The 17,716-nt window shown below is 32.2% G+C and overlaps 1 protein-coding gene across 1 annotated transcript in view; it reads left to right on the plus strand.

Annotated features, from left to right (window-relative positions):
- LOC134699532 (uncharacterized) overlaps nt 1–17,716 on the plus strand; it is a 73,951-nt gene that overhangs the window by 33,754 nt on the left and 22,481 nt on the right. The window contains exons 9-10 of the mRNA XM_063561127.1: nt 5,318–5,575; nt 7,659–8,099. Of these exons, the coding sequence (XP_063417197.1) occupies nt 5,318–5,575; nt 7,659–8,099 (699 nt within the window). The remainder of the gene's footprint in view (nt 1–5,317; nt 5,576–7,658; nt 8,100–17,716) is intronic.

Consider the following 17,716-nt stretch of genomic DNA (forward strand, 5'->3'; position numbering starts at 1 on the left):
ATCTTCAGAATCGCTAGCAATAGGGTTTGCTTCGTACTGGCGAGCTGTATCCCACCCTCCATCAGAAGTATCCGCGATCTTTATTAGCTTATTTCTATGTTTAAGCCTATTTGTACAGGATGCAACAATGTCTCTAGCATAATCAGCTTTGCCATTGTCAATAGCCCAAATAGCTTGGGTTAAATCTTCAAGGTTTTCTGTATTATGACTGAACTGAATTTTGTTACCTTCAGAACGCCATTTGTACTGGGAATCAGACTTCAGCTTCTTAACTTGAGACTTCATGCTCTGGTTTGTGCCATGAATTTCGTCGCGCAAACTATTTATCTTCTCACTTATCTTTGTGTCAACAAGAACTTCAATATCCTGCTTTTGACGATTAACTGCGTCTAAAACTGTCCGCAAAGATATTTCTTCTTGAGGTGTATCGGAACCCATATTTAGTACAACTGAGAAACACGTCTATTCGAGTCGGCCCTGTCGTGCTGAATATTAAACTGTGTTTCAAGTGTTCTTAACGATTTCCCCAATGTTCCTGTTTCTTTTGAATGCTATTGAAGGGTTTTTTTATCGAAGAGATTTTTGAACTGTGTGTTGTCTTGAATTAAATGCCAATGTTTTCTTATAATGGTTTTTAAATTTTCCGCATTAGCGTGGTATTGTGTTATGAAATATATATTATAGTTATCTGTGTTTTTGTTTATGCTTGTTTCTTTGTTTGTTAATTTATTTAATCTTTCTGTATGGGAAATATTTCTTAATATTTTATTTACAAAAGCGATTTTGTAACGTCTTGTATAAATTTTTCTGTAAATATGTCTATTCTTTCATTAAAATTGTCAATTTCATTAGTAAATTGCATTAGGATGTTGTTTGTGTTTGCTATTTCGAAAAGAAGTTTAACTTTTTCCGTAGTAACTTGAAATAAAATATATCCATCACCTTGCATACGGTTATGAAATAGTATTTTGTTTTTGTGTGGAAAGATATTTAGAATTTTATTTATTTGTTGGTATCATGGCTATATCTGAGATTTGAGGACTTGCTACATGTCCTTGGCTAGCTCCTATAATTTGCCTGTAACATTTTTTGTTGAAGGTAAATTCATTATTAAGGAGAATTAAGTTTGTTATTTGTAGTAAATAGTCATATGTTATATTCTAGGTTTTCATATATCCCTGTGACACTGTTTAAAGCGTCAATAATTTCGCTAAATTTTAGATTTGTGTATAGGGATGTGATATCATAAACCACCAGTAAAGTATCGGTTTCTATCTTTGATTTTTCGAGTAGACGTATGAAGCTACCTGTATCAGATATGTACGTAGTTTATGTTTTAACTATTGGTAATAGGAAGAAATCCAAATACTGCCCGATTCTTTCTAATGGACCGTTGCATTGTGAAATGATTGGCCTTGCTGGTACTTGTTTTTTAATTTCAGTTTGTTGTTTATAAATATCTTTCAGTATTTCGTTATTCAGTTTATGGATTTTATGCAGAAAGTAGGCAAAGGGTGTTGTTATATATTGGTTTTTCGTATTTGATGGAGTTAAATGTTATTTCGTCTAAGTAATTGTCTATGTTCATGTTGTACACAATCTCATTAATTTTATTCATGGTATTTTTTATGTTGATTTCTGATATTTTAATATAGTGTATTCCGTCGTTTAATTGACGTTTACCCTAATCGGCGTATTCGTTTTTATTTTGAACTACTGTTATGTCATGTATGTTGTTTTTATCTGCTTAATGCATAGTAAGTGTTTCAATGTGTCGTAAAGTACGTAGACAATGCGTTTTTTCTTTCGTCATGTTTTTGGTTTTATTTGGTTTATAATTTGAAAGTGTAATTTTTGTGTGGAATATGTACTTTTCTATAGGATTGTCGCCTATAATAGGAACACTAAATTTAAACTTTTCTTTAAATGAATGATTTGTTTTCGGAATAGTTTTGTATTTCTGAAAGAAATGCTTTAATCTTAGTTTTCTTTCGAATTTTTTGAAATCTTTGAGGATATTTGTCCTAGAGATTTTGTCCGTAGGTACAAAATTTAAGCCTTTTCCCAACGTCATAATTTCTGTATTTGTTAATTTTCTATTTGAGAGGTTCAAAACAAATTGTTTAGCAGTTTTTAGGTTGTTATTTTGTTTGGCAATATTTAATTGCTGTTTTTTTGCAATCCGGTGTCCTGCACCACTGACCGCCATAAAATAACACAATAGTGTCACGGAGCTCTTCTAAGGCACTGGCTTTAAAAATTCAGGTTCATACATACATATTTCATGTATTTATTATGTACAAGTTCACATATATGCACTCTCATTACATTACATTGTTAATGTAAAGACAAGTCCATTCTCTATCACTAACTATCTTCAATTCTGTCGAATCTCAACATTCACTAAGGTTTTTTATTGCCAAGGCACTGGCTACTTTCATGACTTTCTCACACATTAAATCGTCATTTATCTCCAGATCACACAAGTATAAGGACAGAATATAAACAAACAGAGACATATATTATACGGCTTCTAATTAGAAACGATTACAGTTAAAACACAGCTGCATCATACAATAAATTCAACGGCCAATCAGACAGTCTCCTAAAGTTCATGAAAACAATAAATCTACAAATACTCAACACGCTTGAGCATAGAAAATTAATGTGGGCAATTTAATACTGATCTTAGATAAGAAATAAATTTGCAAGTTTCACCCTATGACAATAGTGTTGAAATTGGCGTTAAACGCCAATCAACCAATGAATTAATCACCGAATATTTAAGATTGATATTATCACTAGTTATAAAGCAAAATCTCTTTAACACATGTCGATGATGCTTCGTTAGTGTATTTTTGGCGTAATACCACCAATTCATAGTACATCACATCCGGTTGCATACGGATTTTACAGTTGTAGATAATTTATACTACATGTCATTGCATTAAAAGAATTCTGGGTCATACACATATATCTTGGGTGTTTCAAAGCACCATTGTTTTTATTTGGTGTTTCTATAAATATTTTAGAAACTTGAAGTAACACAATTGGTTACTAAAGCTTGTACATGTTGTACACGGGTAAAAAAGAGGTGAACATTTTATTGGTTAATTTCCAGTGATGGTTATTGTCTTATATGCAATGAAATGTTATTTGAAATTTCGTCTATAGTACTGGAGAGGATGAAACTTTACACATGCCAAATATTTCTGTTTCATGTTTATTTGAAACAAAGATAAATTTTGCATATTTGTTTTTTAAAAGTGCAAATTTAACAAAGACTAATTGGGTAAAATAAAAAGTGGTATTTCACCTTAACATGCTTAAGATTATAAATTGTGAAGAAAATTTGGGAATGCAGTTTTTATAAGACCACAAACATTGAAATTTTGTTGGTCGTATATTGGTATCACGTTGGCGTCGTCGTCTGCGTCGTCGTCTGCGTCGTCGTCGTTGTTGTCGTCGTCGTCGTTGTCGTCTTGGTCGTCCGAATACTTTTAGTTTTCGCACTCTAACTTTAGTAAAAGTGAAAAGAAATCTATGAAATTTAAACACATGGTTTATGACCACAAAAGGAAGGTTGGGATTGACTTTGGGAGTTTTGGTCCCAACATTTTAGGAATTAGGGGCCAAAAAGGCCCAAATAAGCATTTTCCTGGTTTTTGCACTATAACTTTAGTTAAAGTAATTAGAAATCTATGACATTTTGACCCAAGGTTACTGACCACAAAAGGAAGGTTGGTATTGATTTTGGAAGTTGAGGTCCGAACAGTTTAGGAAAAAGGGGCCAAAAAGGGGCCCAAATAAGCATTTTTCTTGGTTTTCGCACCATAACTTTGATATAAGTATATAGAAATCTATGAAATTTTAACACATGTTTATGACCATAAAAGGAAGGTTGGGATTGATTTTGGGAGTTTAGGAATAAGGGGCCCAAAGGGTCCAAAATTAAACTTTGTTTGATTTTATCAAAAAATGAATAATTGGGGTTCTTTGATATGCCGAATCTAACTGTGTATGTAGATTCTTAATTTTTGGTCCCGTTTTCAAATTGGTCTACATTAAGGTCCAAAGGGTCCAAAATTAAACTTAGTTTGATTTTAACAAAAATTGAATGCTTGGGCTTCTTTGATATGTTAAATCTAAACATGTACTTAGATTTTTGATAATAGGCCCAGTTTTCAAGTTGTTCCAAATCAGAATCCAAAATTATTATATTAAGTATTGTGCAATAGCAAGAAATTTTCAATTGCACAGTACTCAGCAATAGCAAAAAATTTTCAATTGCACAGTATTGTGCAATAGCAAGAAATTCTCAATTGCACAGTATTGCGCAATAGTAAAAAATCTTCAATTGCACAGTATTGTGCAATAGCAAGTATTTTCAATTGCACAGTATTGCGCAATAGCAAGAAATATATAATTGCACAATATTGTGCAATAGCAACAAATTTCAATTGGAGTTATCTTTCTTTGTCCAGAATAGTAGTTGAATCAACTTAAATCATTGTATTATACAATATACAATGTATTATACAATATACAATGTATTATACAATATACAATGTATATTCACTTTTACCACCAACTGATAAATTAAAACAATCTTTACCATTCAGTGATAACAAGCACTTTTTTTACATTTTAATATTTTATGATGTATTTATTGTTGCAAACTCCATTAGAAATTTGAATTGAGATTGGTTTTGGAATAAAGAAGAGGGGGATGTCAAAAAAATGGGGGGGGGGGGGCGATTTTTCTTATTTCAGATTTCATAAATAAAAAGAAAATTTCTTCAAACATTTTTTTGAGAGGATTAATATTCAACAGCATAGTTAGTGCATTGCTCAAAGGCAAAACAAAAATTTTAAGTTCATTAGACCATATTCATTCTGTGTCAGAAACCTATGCTGTGTCAACTTTTAATCACAATCCAAATTTAGAGCTGCCAACTTGAATATTGTGTCCATACTTGCCCCAACCGTTCAGGGTTCAACCTCTGCAGTCGTATAAAGCTGCGCCCTGCGGAGCATCTGGTTTATATATTGTTATGAATTGCTTGAATTTTTCAATGTGAAATAAAAAACAGTTTTAAAATTTTGGCATTTAAGAGGCACATACAGATACAAAAAATGATCACCTGTTTCAAACATCACTTAACTATTGATTTAACCATCTTAATTTGAAAACATCTAAATATTTTATATTTGCAAACAATGACAGATATGCTTACTATAACACTTAAATCATAATACAATTGGGAAAGATAATGTTCTTTTTCACCAAAAAAACTTCATATCTTTGACTTTGTAGATGAAGTTCCAACTGAAATAAAATCAATGACAGACAAAAGATCTGTTGAATTGTACCTTAAATTACTTGAGTCAGGATCTGAGAAAAAGAGAGACATACGTTTAGTAATTGTTGGGAAAAAGGGTGCTGGAAAGACTTCATTGATTAAAAGATTGTTTGGTGAAGATAATACAGATGTTACCAGTACAAATGGAATAGAAATCCGCACAATAAAATGCAAGGCAATGTCGGATGATGGCGTGTGGAATAAATTAGATGGTATGATGTGTATGCTTAACATATTTTGTTTCCTGTTCATAGGAAAATGTTTATAACAAATCTTTTTATACGACCCCAAAAAAATTTTGAGATTGTATAATTTGTATGATGTCGTCGTCTTTTTTAAAAGTGAATAGATCTTCATGATTTTTTTTCAAAAGGAAGGTTGCGATTGATTTTGGGAATGATGGCCCCAACTGATTAGGAATTAGGGCACAAAAGGGGTCCTTAACAAGCATTTTTCTAGTTTCATGATAATAACTTATGAATTATTTCAATTGCTCTGAAATCATACTGCAATGTTTAAGACCACAAGTAGAAGGTTTGGATCCATTTTAGGGGAAATGGGGCCAATGTTAAGGAATTAATGGCAAAAAAAGGCGTCAAAACAAGCATTTTTCTAGTTTTAAGACAATAACTTATGTGAAATTGTATGGATCTCTCTAAAATTGTACCACAATGTACCAGTTAACAAAGGGAAGGCTGAAATTAAGTTTTGGATTAATTGCCCAAAACATGTTGGAATTAGGGGCCAAAAAAGGTCCAAAAAGAAGCATGTTTCTAGTTCCCAAACAATCATGACAATAACTTGTGTTTATGTGTATGGACTCTCTGAAATTGTACTACAAGGTTCAATCCTGCAATGAAAAGCATGGGATTGAATTTAAGGGTTATTGCTCCAAGGGGGGTTTTAAAAAGTGGGTGGGGATTTTTTGTTTACCATCTTTTGGAAGGCTTTCTTTTTTTCAATTTTTTTCAAATTTGGAACTTTTGAAAAGTTTCAAGAAGAAAGGTTCAATTGCAATAGATTTGATATATATTTGACCACATTAAATTTGTGACAAAAACCTATATTATGTCAAAAATTGATCACAATCCAAATTCAGACAGAATAAAGCTTGAATATTGTGACCAAATTTGCCCTAACTGTTCAGGGTTCTACCACTGGGATCGTATAAAGCTGCGCCCTGCACCTGATTTTAGTTTAAATCACTTATTTTTCAGCAATATTATTTGGAAGTCTCACAGGTAAAGATCCAATTAAGGGCTACATTTCAATGAATATGATGAATCCAGGTCAATAATTTTCTTAAATAGTTAATCAGATGAAGAGACATTTATGGTAGGAATGCATATCTCGTACAGTAAAATTCTACCATTAATGTTGTTAGCTTTTACACAGTATTAGAAAGTGAGAACACAAGAAACATGTGCCTTTGTTACAATTATTATACAGACAATAGGTCCACCTCATTTTGATCCATATGCATGAAACGCACAATGTTCATGATATGTACGTCTAAAAAATAAAAACGTGAGAAATCATCATATATTCAATTAAAACCAATTTGTACTAAATAAATAAATGCAATACATGATGGAAAAATTACATACATACTTCCCATACACTCGGCATCCTCAAATATCCAGTATTTCAGTTAAAAAAAACATTTTTGATATCTACATTTATCTCTGTATATATATGAATTTAAAAAAAATCCTATATATTATTGTCAATATTTTGCTAAATAAAGTTTCAAACTACTATTGATGATAATATTTAATTGATATTTCACAAAATTGATAAGATGCCTCTGTTAAGAATGATAATATTGCATTAAAAATTTAAACTTGAATCATAATGAGACGGTGTGGTTTTTATATAATTTTAAAGGCAAACAAAGAGTTGTAATTGTTTACAACGTCGTCTTTTGGTGTATAGCCTGGCAATCATATCACTTTTTTCATATCAATATCTTCATATGTGAGACTAGGATAAGCTACTTAATCCACGTCAACTGTATTAACTTGGAACTCCCAGAATCTATATATGAGGTTTATGCATCAAGTTTTGTGGGTTTTCATTGAACCCATAAAACTGCTAATTCAATATTCCAACCAACCAAAGAAAACCCCATTTTTACATTTTGATAACTCTCCATGTGTATACTTTAGAATTAATGATTGGATTAAAATTGAAGGACAAAGTTTAATGTTGTATTTTTATTGCTGATTTTATAATATGATCTTACTCATCATTTATCTACATTTCTTCGGTATGATTGTAATTTTCTAATGATAGGAACCAATGAAGAAGCTGAAATTCACGCACGACTATTGAAACAATACAAAGGAACAATTGAAAAGTCAGTAGAAGACGAAACACATGAAGCTGTGACGAACAACACCCTCATAGAATCAAAGGTATCAGAGACAGTATCTGAAATACCTCCAGTATACAGTGAATCTACAGTTAAACCTCAAGTATCCACTGAATCTACAATTAAACCTCCAGTAACCAATCAGCAGCCAAATCAATCAATAGAAGAAGCTAAAAAGGATATTGAAACCATGCTTAAATCTAATGTTGATTTACATGACAAAGAAGAGTATGCCACATTGTTGTTGTGGGATTTTGCTGGAGATGAAGAATTTTACCACACACATCAAACATTTTTGTCACCAGATGCAATTTATCTTGTTGTTACAAAGCTCAGTGAAGCCGACGACAAAAAAGCAAAAGGTAACATTTTATTTTTACTAAGCTTAAGATGCAAGTTGTTGTCAAGAACTATATATACCCATTATTCCTTCAAGTACCATGAGTACAGAGAAAAATATGTGAGGCAATTATTCAATAAATAAATTAATTGTACCATTGCAATTCCAGATACGCATTTCTTCAACAACGAATGTCTCTTCAGTGATAGTTGATGCCAAAATTTTGAAATCCAAAACCTAATACAAACGGATTTTGTTTTTTTCTGAAATTGTTTAACATTTCATAACTGTTACTTTAATTATTCATCCATTTTTTTTTTTATTTTGTAGTTGCATTGTATCATAGATCAAATTTATTCGTCCAGTGTATGTTCACTTGTGTTAATATTTCTTTTGATTGAGTTACTTCATTCTATTGATATTTTATAGTGTGTTTTTCTATGTTGTGATGATACACTATTGTTTCAAATCAGACCAGAGTGAAGTTTTGGTACAATTAGAACGTGTAAAACCGCTGCGCTTGTTTGCACTTGTCCTTTTTCAGGTATTTGATGTTCAGTAGTTGTCGTTTGTTCATGTGGTTCATAAGTCTTTCTTGTTTCTCGTTTTTTACATAGATTAGAAAGTTGGTTTGACACTTGTTATATTTGGGGCCCTTTATCAGCTTGCTGTGCCCTGTAAGCCAAGGCTCCGTGTTGAAGACCGTACTTTGATCTATAATGGTTTCCTTTTATCAAATGTGACTTGGATGGAGAGTTGTCTCATTAGCAGTCAAACCATGTTTATGCCCCGTCTACGATAGTAGTAGGGGCATTATATTTTCTGGTCTGTGCGTCCGTTCGTCTGTCCGTCTGTCTGTTCGTCTGTCCGTCTGTCCCATGTCAGGTTAAAGTTTTTGGTCGAGGTAGTTTTTGATTAAGTTGAAGTCCAATCAACTTCAAACTTAGTAAACATGTTCCCTATGATATGATCTTTCTAATTTAATTGCCAAATTAGACTTTTGACCCCAATTTCACGGTCCACTGAACATAGAAAATGATAGTGCAAGTTTCAGGTTAAAGTTTTTGGTCAAGGTAGTTTTTGATGAAGTTGAAGTCCAATCAACTTCAAACTTAGCACACATGTTCCCTATGATATGATCTTTCTAATTTAATTGCCAAATGAGACTTTTGACCCCAATTTCACGGTCCACTGAACATAGAAAATGATAGTGCAAGTTTCAGGTTAAAGTTTTTGGTCAAGGTAGTTTTTGATGAAGTTGAAGTCCAATCAACTTCAAACTTAGTACACATTTTCCCTATGATATGATCTTTCTAATTTAATTGCCAAATGAGACTTTTGACCCCAATTTCACGGTCCACTGAACATAGAAAATGATAGTGCAAGTTTCAGGTTAAAGTTTTTGGTCAAGGTAGTTTTTGATGAAGTTGAAGTCCAATCAACTTCAAACTTAGCACACATGTTCCCTATGATATGATCTTTCTAACTTAATTGCCAAATTAGACTTTTGACCCCAATTTCACGGTCCACTGAACATAGAAAATGATAGTGCAAGTTTCAGGTTAAAGTTTTTGGTCAAGGTAGTTTTTGATGGTCCACTGAACATAGAAAATGATTATGCGAGAGGGGCATCCGTGTACTATGGACACATTCTTGTTTATATCTAAAATCTGAATAAAGCTTTTGTTAAAAGGACAAACTTATCAGTGAAACATCTGTCATATGTGTATGCTATTGGTCAGCGGTTCTATATCTTCCATAAGGTAGAAAAACTAGAAAATCTAAATTTTCTACACAAATAACTTATGGTTTTAAGTTTTTGTCTTATTGACTACACTCATGACAACATACCTCTTTTATCGGGCTAAGCTGAATTAGGTTTAGTGTTTATTGTCCCCAATGCAACGCTTTCCGTCCGTCCATCTGGTCATGTTAGTGCGCTAACATGTACAATTCTTGCCAGATTTTTTGAAAATTATATTAGCAATGTTTTGGACAAGTTCGAATATCAGTGCCAATCAATTATTTTTTTGCCCCATTTATGGGCATTATGTTTTCTGGTGAGTGCGTCCGTCTGTTCTTTCGTCTGTTCGTCCGTCTGTCCTGTTTTAGGTTAAAGTTTTGGTTAGAGTTTTTGGTCGAGGTAGTTTTTAATGAAGTTGAAGACGGATCAACTTGAAACTTCGTAAACAGTTTCTCTATGATATGATCTTTTTAATTTCAATGCCAAATTTAATTTTTTTTATCCCATTTTCAAGGTCAATTGAACATAGAAAATAACAGTGCAGATGAGGCATCCGTGTACTTGGAACACATTCTTGTTAAAAGAGTTATGCCGGTGACAACATTAATTTTATGGAAAATTGCATCGTTAGCGCTCTCATTTGTACAATTATTGCCAGCTTTTTATGAAATTTATTTAAGTTTATATCAGCAATGTTTTGAAGAAGTTCAAAAATCAGTGCAGATCAATTATTTTAAAAGAGTTTTTCCCCTTGGAAATATAAATCATATAGAAAATTGCCAAGTGACCACTTTAATGTGTACAATTTTTGCCAGATTAATATGAAATTTATATTATAGGTTTATATATCAATGTCTTTGACGAACTTGTAAGTCGTTGTCAATTAATTTTTTTTTTAAAGTAATGCCCTTGAAAATATTGATTATATGGAAAATTGCATAGTTAACGCTCTCATATGTATAATTCTTGCCTGATGTTTATGGTTTATATCATGAATGTATCAGATCAATTTGAAAATCAGTGATGAACATTTTTTTTAAAAAGAGATATGCCTCTTAGAAATAGAATCATATTCAAAACAGTGTGGTCCTGGCCATTGATTGACGACCTAAATTATCCCATTGACTGGGACAGATTAGGTGAACGTTTGTCGGTAACAATCACTGCTCACTATATACTTGTTAAAGACACTGAATCTGTGGGGTCACCAAAGGTTCTCAACACCTAAATAAAGCAATTCGAAAAACTAATCCGGAATAATACGATGTGTTGATTTATATCAATAATATAAATCAAAACATAAAGGTTTTTCCTGAAAAAAAAATCGAATTATTTTATTCTTAAAGGCGTTAAGAACCTTTGGTGACCCCACAGTTTAAATTCTATAATAAGTAAGAAGTGAGCAATGGTCGTTACCGACAAACGTTCACCTAATCTGTCCCAGTCAATGGGATAATTTAGGTCGTCAATCAATGGCCAGGACCACACTGTTTTGAATATGATTCTATATGTTTTATGGGAAATTCTACTGTAAGCGCTCTTGTATGCATAATTCTTTGAAATATTTATTGTAATGAAAATCGCATCGCAATTGCTCTGAAGCCTTAGTTTCTCTAAGATATCTATAAAATGTTAAAGATAACAAAATACGAGTGATTTATTTAAGTAATTGCCCTTGTACCGTAGATAGACAATATATGTGAAATTGAAACTCTTTTCTTTTATTTATTGTGTATCGACCCAAAGAATACAACAAATAAAGTTATTTTGAAATAAAAGGGTTTGAGATCTTTTTTTTTAATTTTGCCATTTTTAAAGACGTTACATGATAACGTCCAGATTGTCAAATACAGCTATCTTTTCGGCAATCGCCAAAGGCAGTCAGCAGGGTTTAAGAGCATTTGCTGTTCGACCAGCTAGTCGAATGTGGTTTGTTAAAATAAACTTTTTCACCTTTTTGGTCTTTTGGAAAATGTTGTTTGTGCTGTATTTAGACCCCTCTACTAAGAAATTTGTTTTGCATGAAAATTGCGGTTTTTATCCAACGCAATCATAGGTTTCAACATTGTTTTCAATTTAAACTTGATTATATTTTTTTGTTTGGAGTTGTATTACTTATATTTGCCTTTGGTTTTAAATGATCCGTTCATCCTATTTCAAATCTTCAAAATTAAAGAGTCTATCCTTAATTGAGGTAAATTATTTGGCCTCCAATATACCGTTTCGATTCCTAACATCACTGAAGAGACATTAATTATCGAAATCTGGATATGGTGTACACACAATTTCTGCACCTGGTGTTTGCCGTTTACCATCTTTTCTGCAAGTTTATTGTTTTCCGTTTGGTAATAAATTATTATAAAGATCCATTTGTTACATCTTGTGATCCGTTTATTTGGCAATTGCCAATGGTAGTCAGCAGGGTTTAAACACATTTGTTGTTGGACATATGTTAGTCAATGAGTTTTGTAAAAATATACGTTTTCACCTTTTTTAGTCTTTTGGAAAATGTTGTTTATTCTGTATTTGAACCCCTCTACCAATAAACTTGTTTTGCATGCATACGTATAGAAATTGCGGTTTTTATCCAACGCAATCATTGATTTGAACGTTGTTTCAATTTAGACTTGTTTTTATATATGTATATATATATATGAAACTAAGAGGTAGACAAATAAACTAGTTATGGTCATCGTAAGAAATACGCATGGCATAAGGTAAGTTAAAAAATGAAAATTTTATTTAATAAAATATCGAACTTAAGAAAGTTCGTATGATATATGCCTCGAGTTCATTTTCGACTGAAGAATTTTAGCAAGATGCCACTTTATAGTCGGTACTCAGTTTTTAAAAGCTTAATTGCCAAATTAAACAAAACTTACCTAAGTTGTAGTTTGATGTTAATTTGGTAAGGTCCAATCTACTAGAATCACATGAGTGAACAGATGATCACATGATGCAAATCAGACTTCAGAGTGGAGAAAGTCAGGAACTGAAACTTCCATAATGAGGGTGGGCGCAAATCACAACTGGGGTTGGCATGTGATTCTGGTAACACTGCACTGAACACACTGAAAGGAGGGAATATATAAGCATAAAATGTATTCCAAGTTAAAGAGAATGCATTAACAGCCAAAACATTCACATCCGAGCCAGAGGATACATATTGTTCTAATCTATTGTTATGCTTTGATGCAAATAAATCAATGTCACATGGACCAAGTTTATTCATTATACATTCAAAACTACTATCAATAATCATCTATTCCATATCTGAATTAACGCATCTGCTTTTAAATTTAACTTCCCTTGGATATGAAAAACACTTAGCCAAATTTGTCTATGTATACACCACAACCATATCTCTTTAGCTAAATTATTTAACTCCTCTTTTCTGACTCCCATTTTATTCAAATACTTAATACTTAATACATGTATTATCAAGAAATAATTGTACATATTCAGGGTTTCCCCTGGGTCAATTATTTTTTTCGCCACCTCTTTCGCCAAAACAATATATTTTTCGCCACTTTATTATTTTTTTCGCCAAGTAACACAAATATTTTTTTTCCTTCAAATTTTCCTTTTTTTCCAGCCCCCCCCCCCTTCCTCCCTACATAGGAAGTGTATTTTTTTACAGCAAAACGAAGCTCGTGTAAGGTGTAGTCATTACATTGAAGGGTTACTCTCATGCCAACCTTTTGAATAGATTTATTCATAACGACAGTTTTCTTTTATAGACCATCGTAAATAAGTAAAACAATATGCTTGAAACACGTGTGTAACTGAAACGACTTTGAAGTTCCCATTCAAATCAATGACCTATATATATGTAAGTTAAATGATAAAGTTTTAAATCAGAGACCTTTCTTGCTTATGAACATTTTTCGTCATAACAACAATTTGTTTTGCACTATCATTAAAAGAAGGAGAGGAAGTGTAAACATTTTGCTTCAAACACGTGCGTCGCAAAGTGGTTAATAATAAATCCCTTTTCGTGACATGTGACAGAAGCCATTTAACAATATCATTTTGTCATATCATACAATCAACACCTTTATTAATTAGTCCTTTGATGTCGATAGCTATGAATGCAATCAGCTGATTATTGATTTTCTGTCAAAATCTTAACGAGTTCAAGGTGAATTCCGAGTATTGTCTGATCGGTAAAGTCAGAAAAACCCGAAAAAAGTAAATAAACAAAATGGCTGAAAATAAATCGTAATATATTTCTTTCGCCAAATTCTTTCGCCAATGACGAATTTTAATCGCCACAATTATAATTTTTTCGCAAATTGCCAGCGGAAACCCTGTACATATTCATTACGAGTTCTGCCACAAAAAGGCTTTTAATGCAAGAAAAGCTGCTTTCAGTTTCAATTTTTTTTTTATGTTTATTATGTTCACTCAAACTCCAAACACCTGATAATGTAAGATTATTTGTTACAACAAGTGCTCCATATCCTAACATACTGCTGTCAGATTCAAATTTTCTATTTGGTGGTTTAAAAACAATCTTATAACTCTCATGAAGTTTTCAATCCAGCAGTTTAAACATTGTTTACTCTCATTTGATAATATAATCCTAGCATCAAAATTTCCATTATTCAATTTTAATTCAACATCTAAAGTTTTTATAAAAATCTGGTTCACTAGCAACCAACTTTCCAATTAACTTTGCAAATGTACGTATAGTAACAAAACACTTCCTTAACAAAGTTTTGCATAATTCCACAATATTTGCAACTTTCTTTGGTGCTAGTTTCACTACCATGCTCACAGAGTCTATAATGAATCCTAAAATTTCAATGTTTTGAGCAGGCACAACAACTGATTGATAAAGGAAATCTCTCATGTCAGTCACATTATTGGGTGATAAACAACTGGATTAATTTTCACATGAGCATGATGGTATACAATATATACAAGTTTGTCGGGGAAATGTGGATTGCAGATAAAGAGGTTGGATATCAAACTTGAAAAAACACCTGAGGTGAATTCCACACGGAAATGTATTTTCTCTTCAACAATATCCTAATTATCTTTATTTTCATTTAAACTGGGCTAATACATTTTCTGGCATATACAATAAAAATAAACATACGATAAAATTGAGAATGGAAACAGGGAATGTGTGGAAAGAGACAACAAAACAACCAAAGAGCAGACAACAGCCAAATGATTGGTGTCAATCCAAGTGGGGAGGCGACGAACAGCAAACAATGGAACCAATTTTAAAATTTGGATAATATCAACTATATCACAAGACCACAAGATACTCTTTTCATATATTTACATACTAAATCTATTCTATGGAATTTATTTCTGCACACAAACGAATTCAGAAAATTAACTATATTGTTAAATTCATATTTTAATTCAAAATTTAATCGATTGATTGTTGATTGCATAACGTCCAGTGGCAAAATTTCATGCATATTTAGGACGAAATATCATTTAAAAAAAAATATGGGAGGGTTGGGATACCGCTAACATGTTTAACCCCGCCACCGATTATTTATGGATGTGCCTGTCCCAAGTCAAGAGCCTGTAATTTAGTGGTTGTCGTTTGTTTATGTGTTACATATTTGTTTTTCGTTCATTTTTTTTATACAAATAAGACCGTGAGTTTTCTCATTTGAATTGTTGTACATTGTCATATTGGGACATTTTATAGCTGACTAACCAGTATGGGCTTTGCTCGTTGTTGAAGGCCGTACAGTGATCTACAGTTGTAAATGCTTGTATCATTTTGGTCTCTTGTGGACAGTTGTCTCATTGGCAATCATACCACATGTTCTTTTTTATATATTGAGTAATACTTATGACACGTTTAAATGTATTGTATCATTTGGTAAAATATGGAAACTCAACTTTGCTTATTTAGATAGAATGAAAACGTAAAAAAAATAAAGTTTCAGCTGAAACGATTTAATGCAAGAAAACGATTGTGAACTGTTTAAGACAGAGTGGACTCCATAGTAGCCGAGAGCTTTATATCTTGTTCCTTTGCAAGACTTGTCATTCATATTCTGCAGTTTAGGACAATATTATTTCTACGGTAACAGTCAACAAGTCTACTTTATACCGGCAGACACGCAATAGTATTTTCAAATTTCTTTAATTTAATACCAAGATAAATAAAAACCACCTATATTAATTTGATACCCAATGTTTCCTTGAATATAAACATATTTTCATTCGGTCAATAAAATATGAAATCAGTAATATACATGCTGATTTGTAATACCCGGAAAAGTCAAGGTATAACACTCAGTACTTATATAGGCTATCCCGATGATACAGAATGCATCATATATGTCAAAGAAATTCGTAAAGCATGACCATTTGAATGTTGGAAAAAAGTCACGGAAAAAAAATCACAGGATAAAAGGTCTCAGGAAAAAAGTCACAGGAAAAAAAGTTACAATATATATGTTTTGTATGAAATAGTCATATGGCTGCACATATATATGAATATAATGAGAAACATTCCCAATAAATTTTAGTACATAGTGACTTTTCACGAGCATTCCAATATACTTTTGACAAATAATTTAACTTAAACATTTTGTGACTTTCTTTTCTGTTTACCGACTATTCATGATTTAAGTGGGGTCCTTTCATGTGCTACAGTATTTACAAGCAGTATTTTTAATACACATAATCGCTATTTATTCCACTCCGGATAAGTTCTAAAATTACACAACTTTTTCATCCAGTTGAAGCTATCTTGGACCCTGTTTAAACAATTCACCATGCATAATACTTTTTAATGAGACCTGTTTAAACTACCGTAAATACTTCAAACAAAATATTTCTTTATTTCAATTTTAATTTCGAAAAAAGTGGATCATACTTTCTTAAAGTTTCTTGATGATCTCTGTCTAAAGTTTTTCCTCCCTCAGCTCACTGCTGACGACCTCCATTTTCGAGCCGCGTGACCTTAACAGGAAGTTGCATAAATGACTGTTTTTCCAGGAATGGACTAAATAGCGATAAGGTGTATTGTGTTATAAGTAATAAAAACACAATCATTTTGATAGCCAATATATAGGGGGCACAATGAAATGATTTTTTTTAGAGATGTATATATAGTTTGAATGTGTTGGGTTTTTTTTTGGAGGGGGATTGGGAGAGGGAGGGGTGTCAGAGCGTCGTTTCTATATTCCTATATCTATATATTTTGCTTTTATTTACTTTACTATTTAACTTTAATGTCAATTGATCATTATTTTAAACGTCCTAAACATGCATCAAATTAACATTTGCCACTAGACGTTAAACATTTTTTCTTGGACCTGGGGAATAAAACAGGTTGTTGATTTCCCTTGAAAGTAAGAGGGGAAAGACATTTTATTTAAAAACCAAATCTTGTATGGTGTTAAAAAATGAATAGTTTAATTTGTTGCTGAATAATTTTACAAAACGACAGTTTTGAAGGAAAACAAACATACATTCACAAGAAATGTTATTGCAGTCTCTAAAAACACCGCAAAGGACCTCCTTTGTGCACAAAGGAGCACAAAAGACCGCAAAGGAGTTTGATAGGTGCACAAAGGACCTGAAATTGTTTATAGAACGGGGGAAAAGTGATTTTTCACAAAAAACGATATTGATTTTTATTAAACATGTTAAAGGGAAACTCCGCAAAAAAAACAAAAATTGATATCATGTCCATTCTGTATAAAAATGCTCATATTCATAGATATTAAAGTTGTATTCTGCTAGAAAAGAGATCACCATCGATTTTAAATTTAGAGTATCAATAATTCCCTGTGTGCCGCCATTTTGACCCTCTTTGCCGTTTGAAGCCACGATATGTCTATGAATCACAAAAGACCAAAACGACCGAAACCTAATGTAGTCATAATTGCGAATATCTTGTCAATCGT

This window comes from Mytilus trossulus, unplaced genomic scaffold, assembly GCF_036588685.1.
Source record: "Mytilus trossulus isolate FHL-02 unplaced genomic scaffold, PNRI_Mtr1.1.1.hap1 h1tg000070l__unscaffolded, whole genome shotgun sequence".
Classification (NCBI taxonomy): domain Eukaryota; kingdom Metazoa; phylum Mollusca; class Bivalvia; order Mytilida; family Mytilidae; genus Mytilus; species Mytilus trossulus.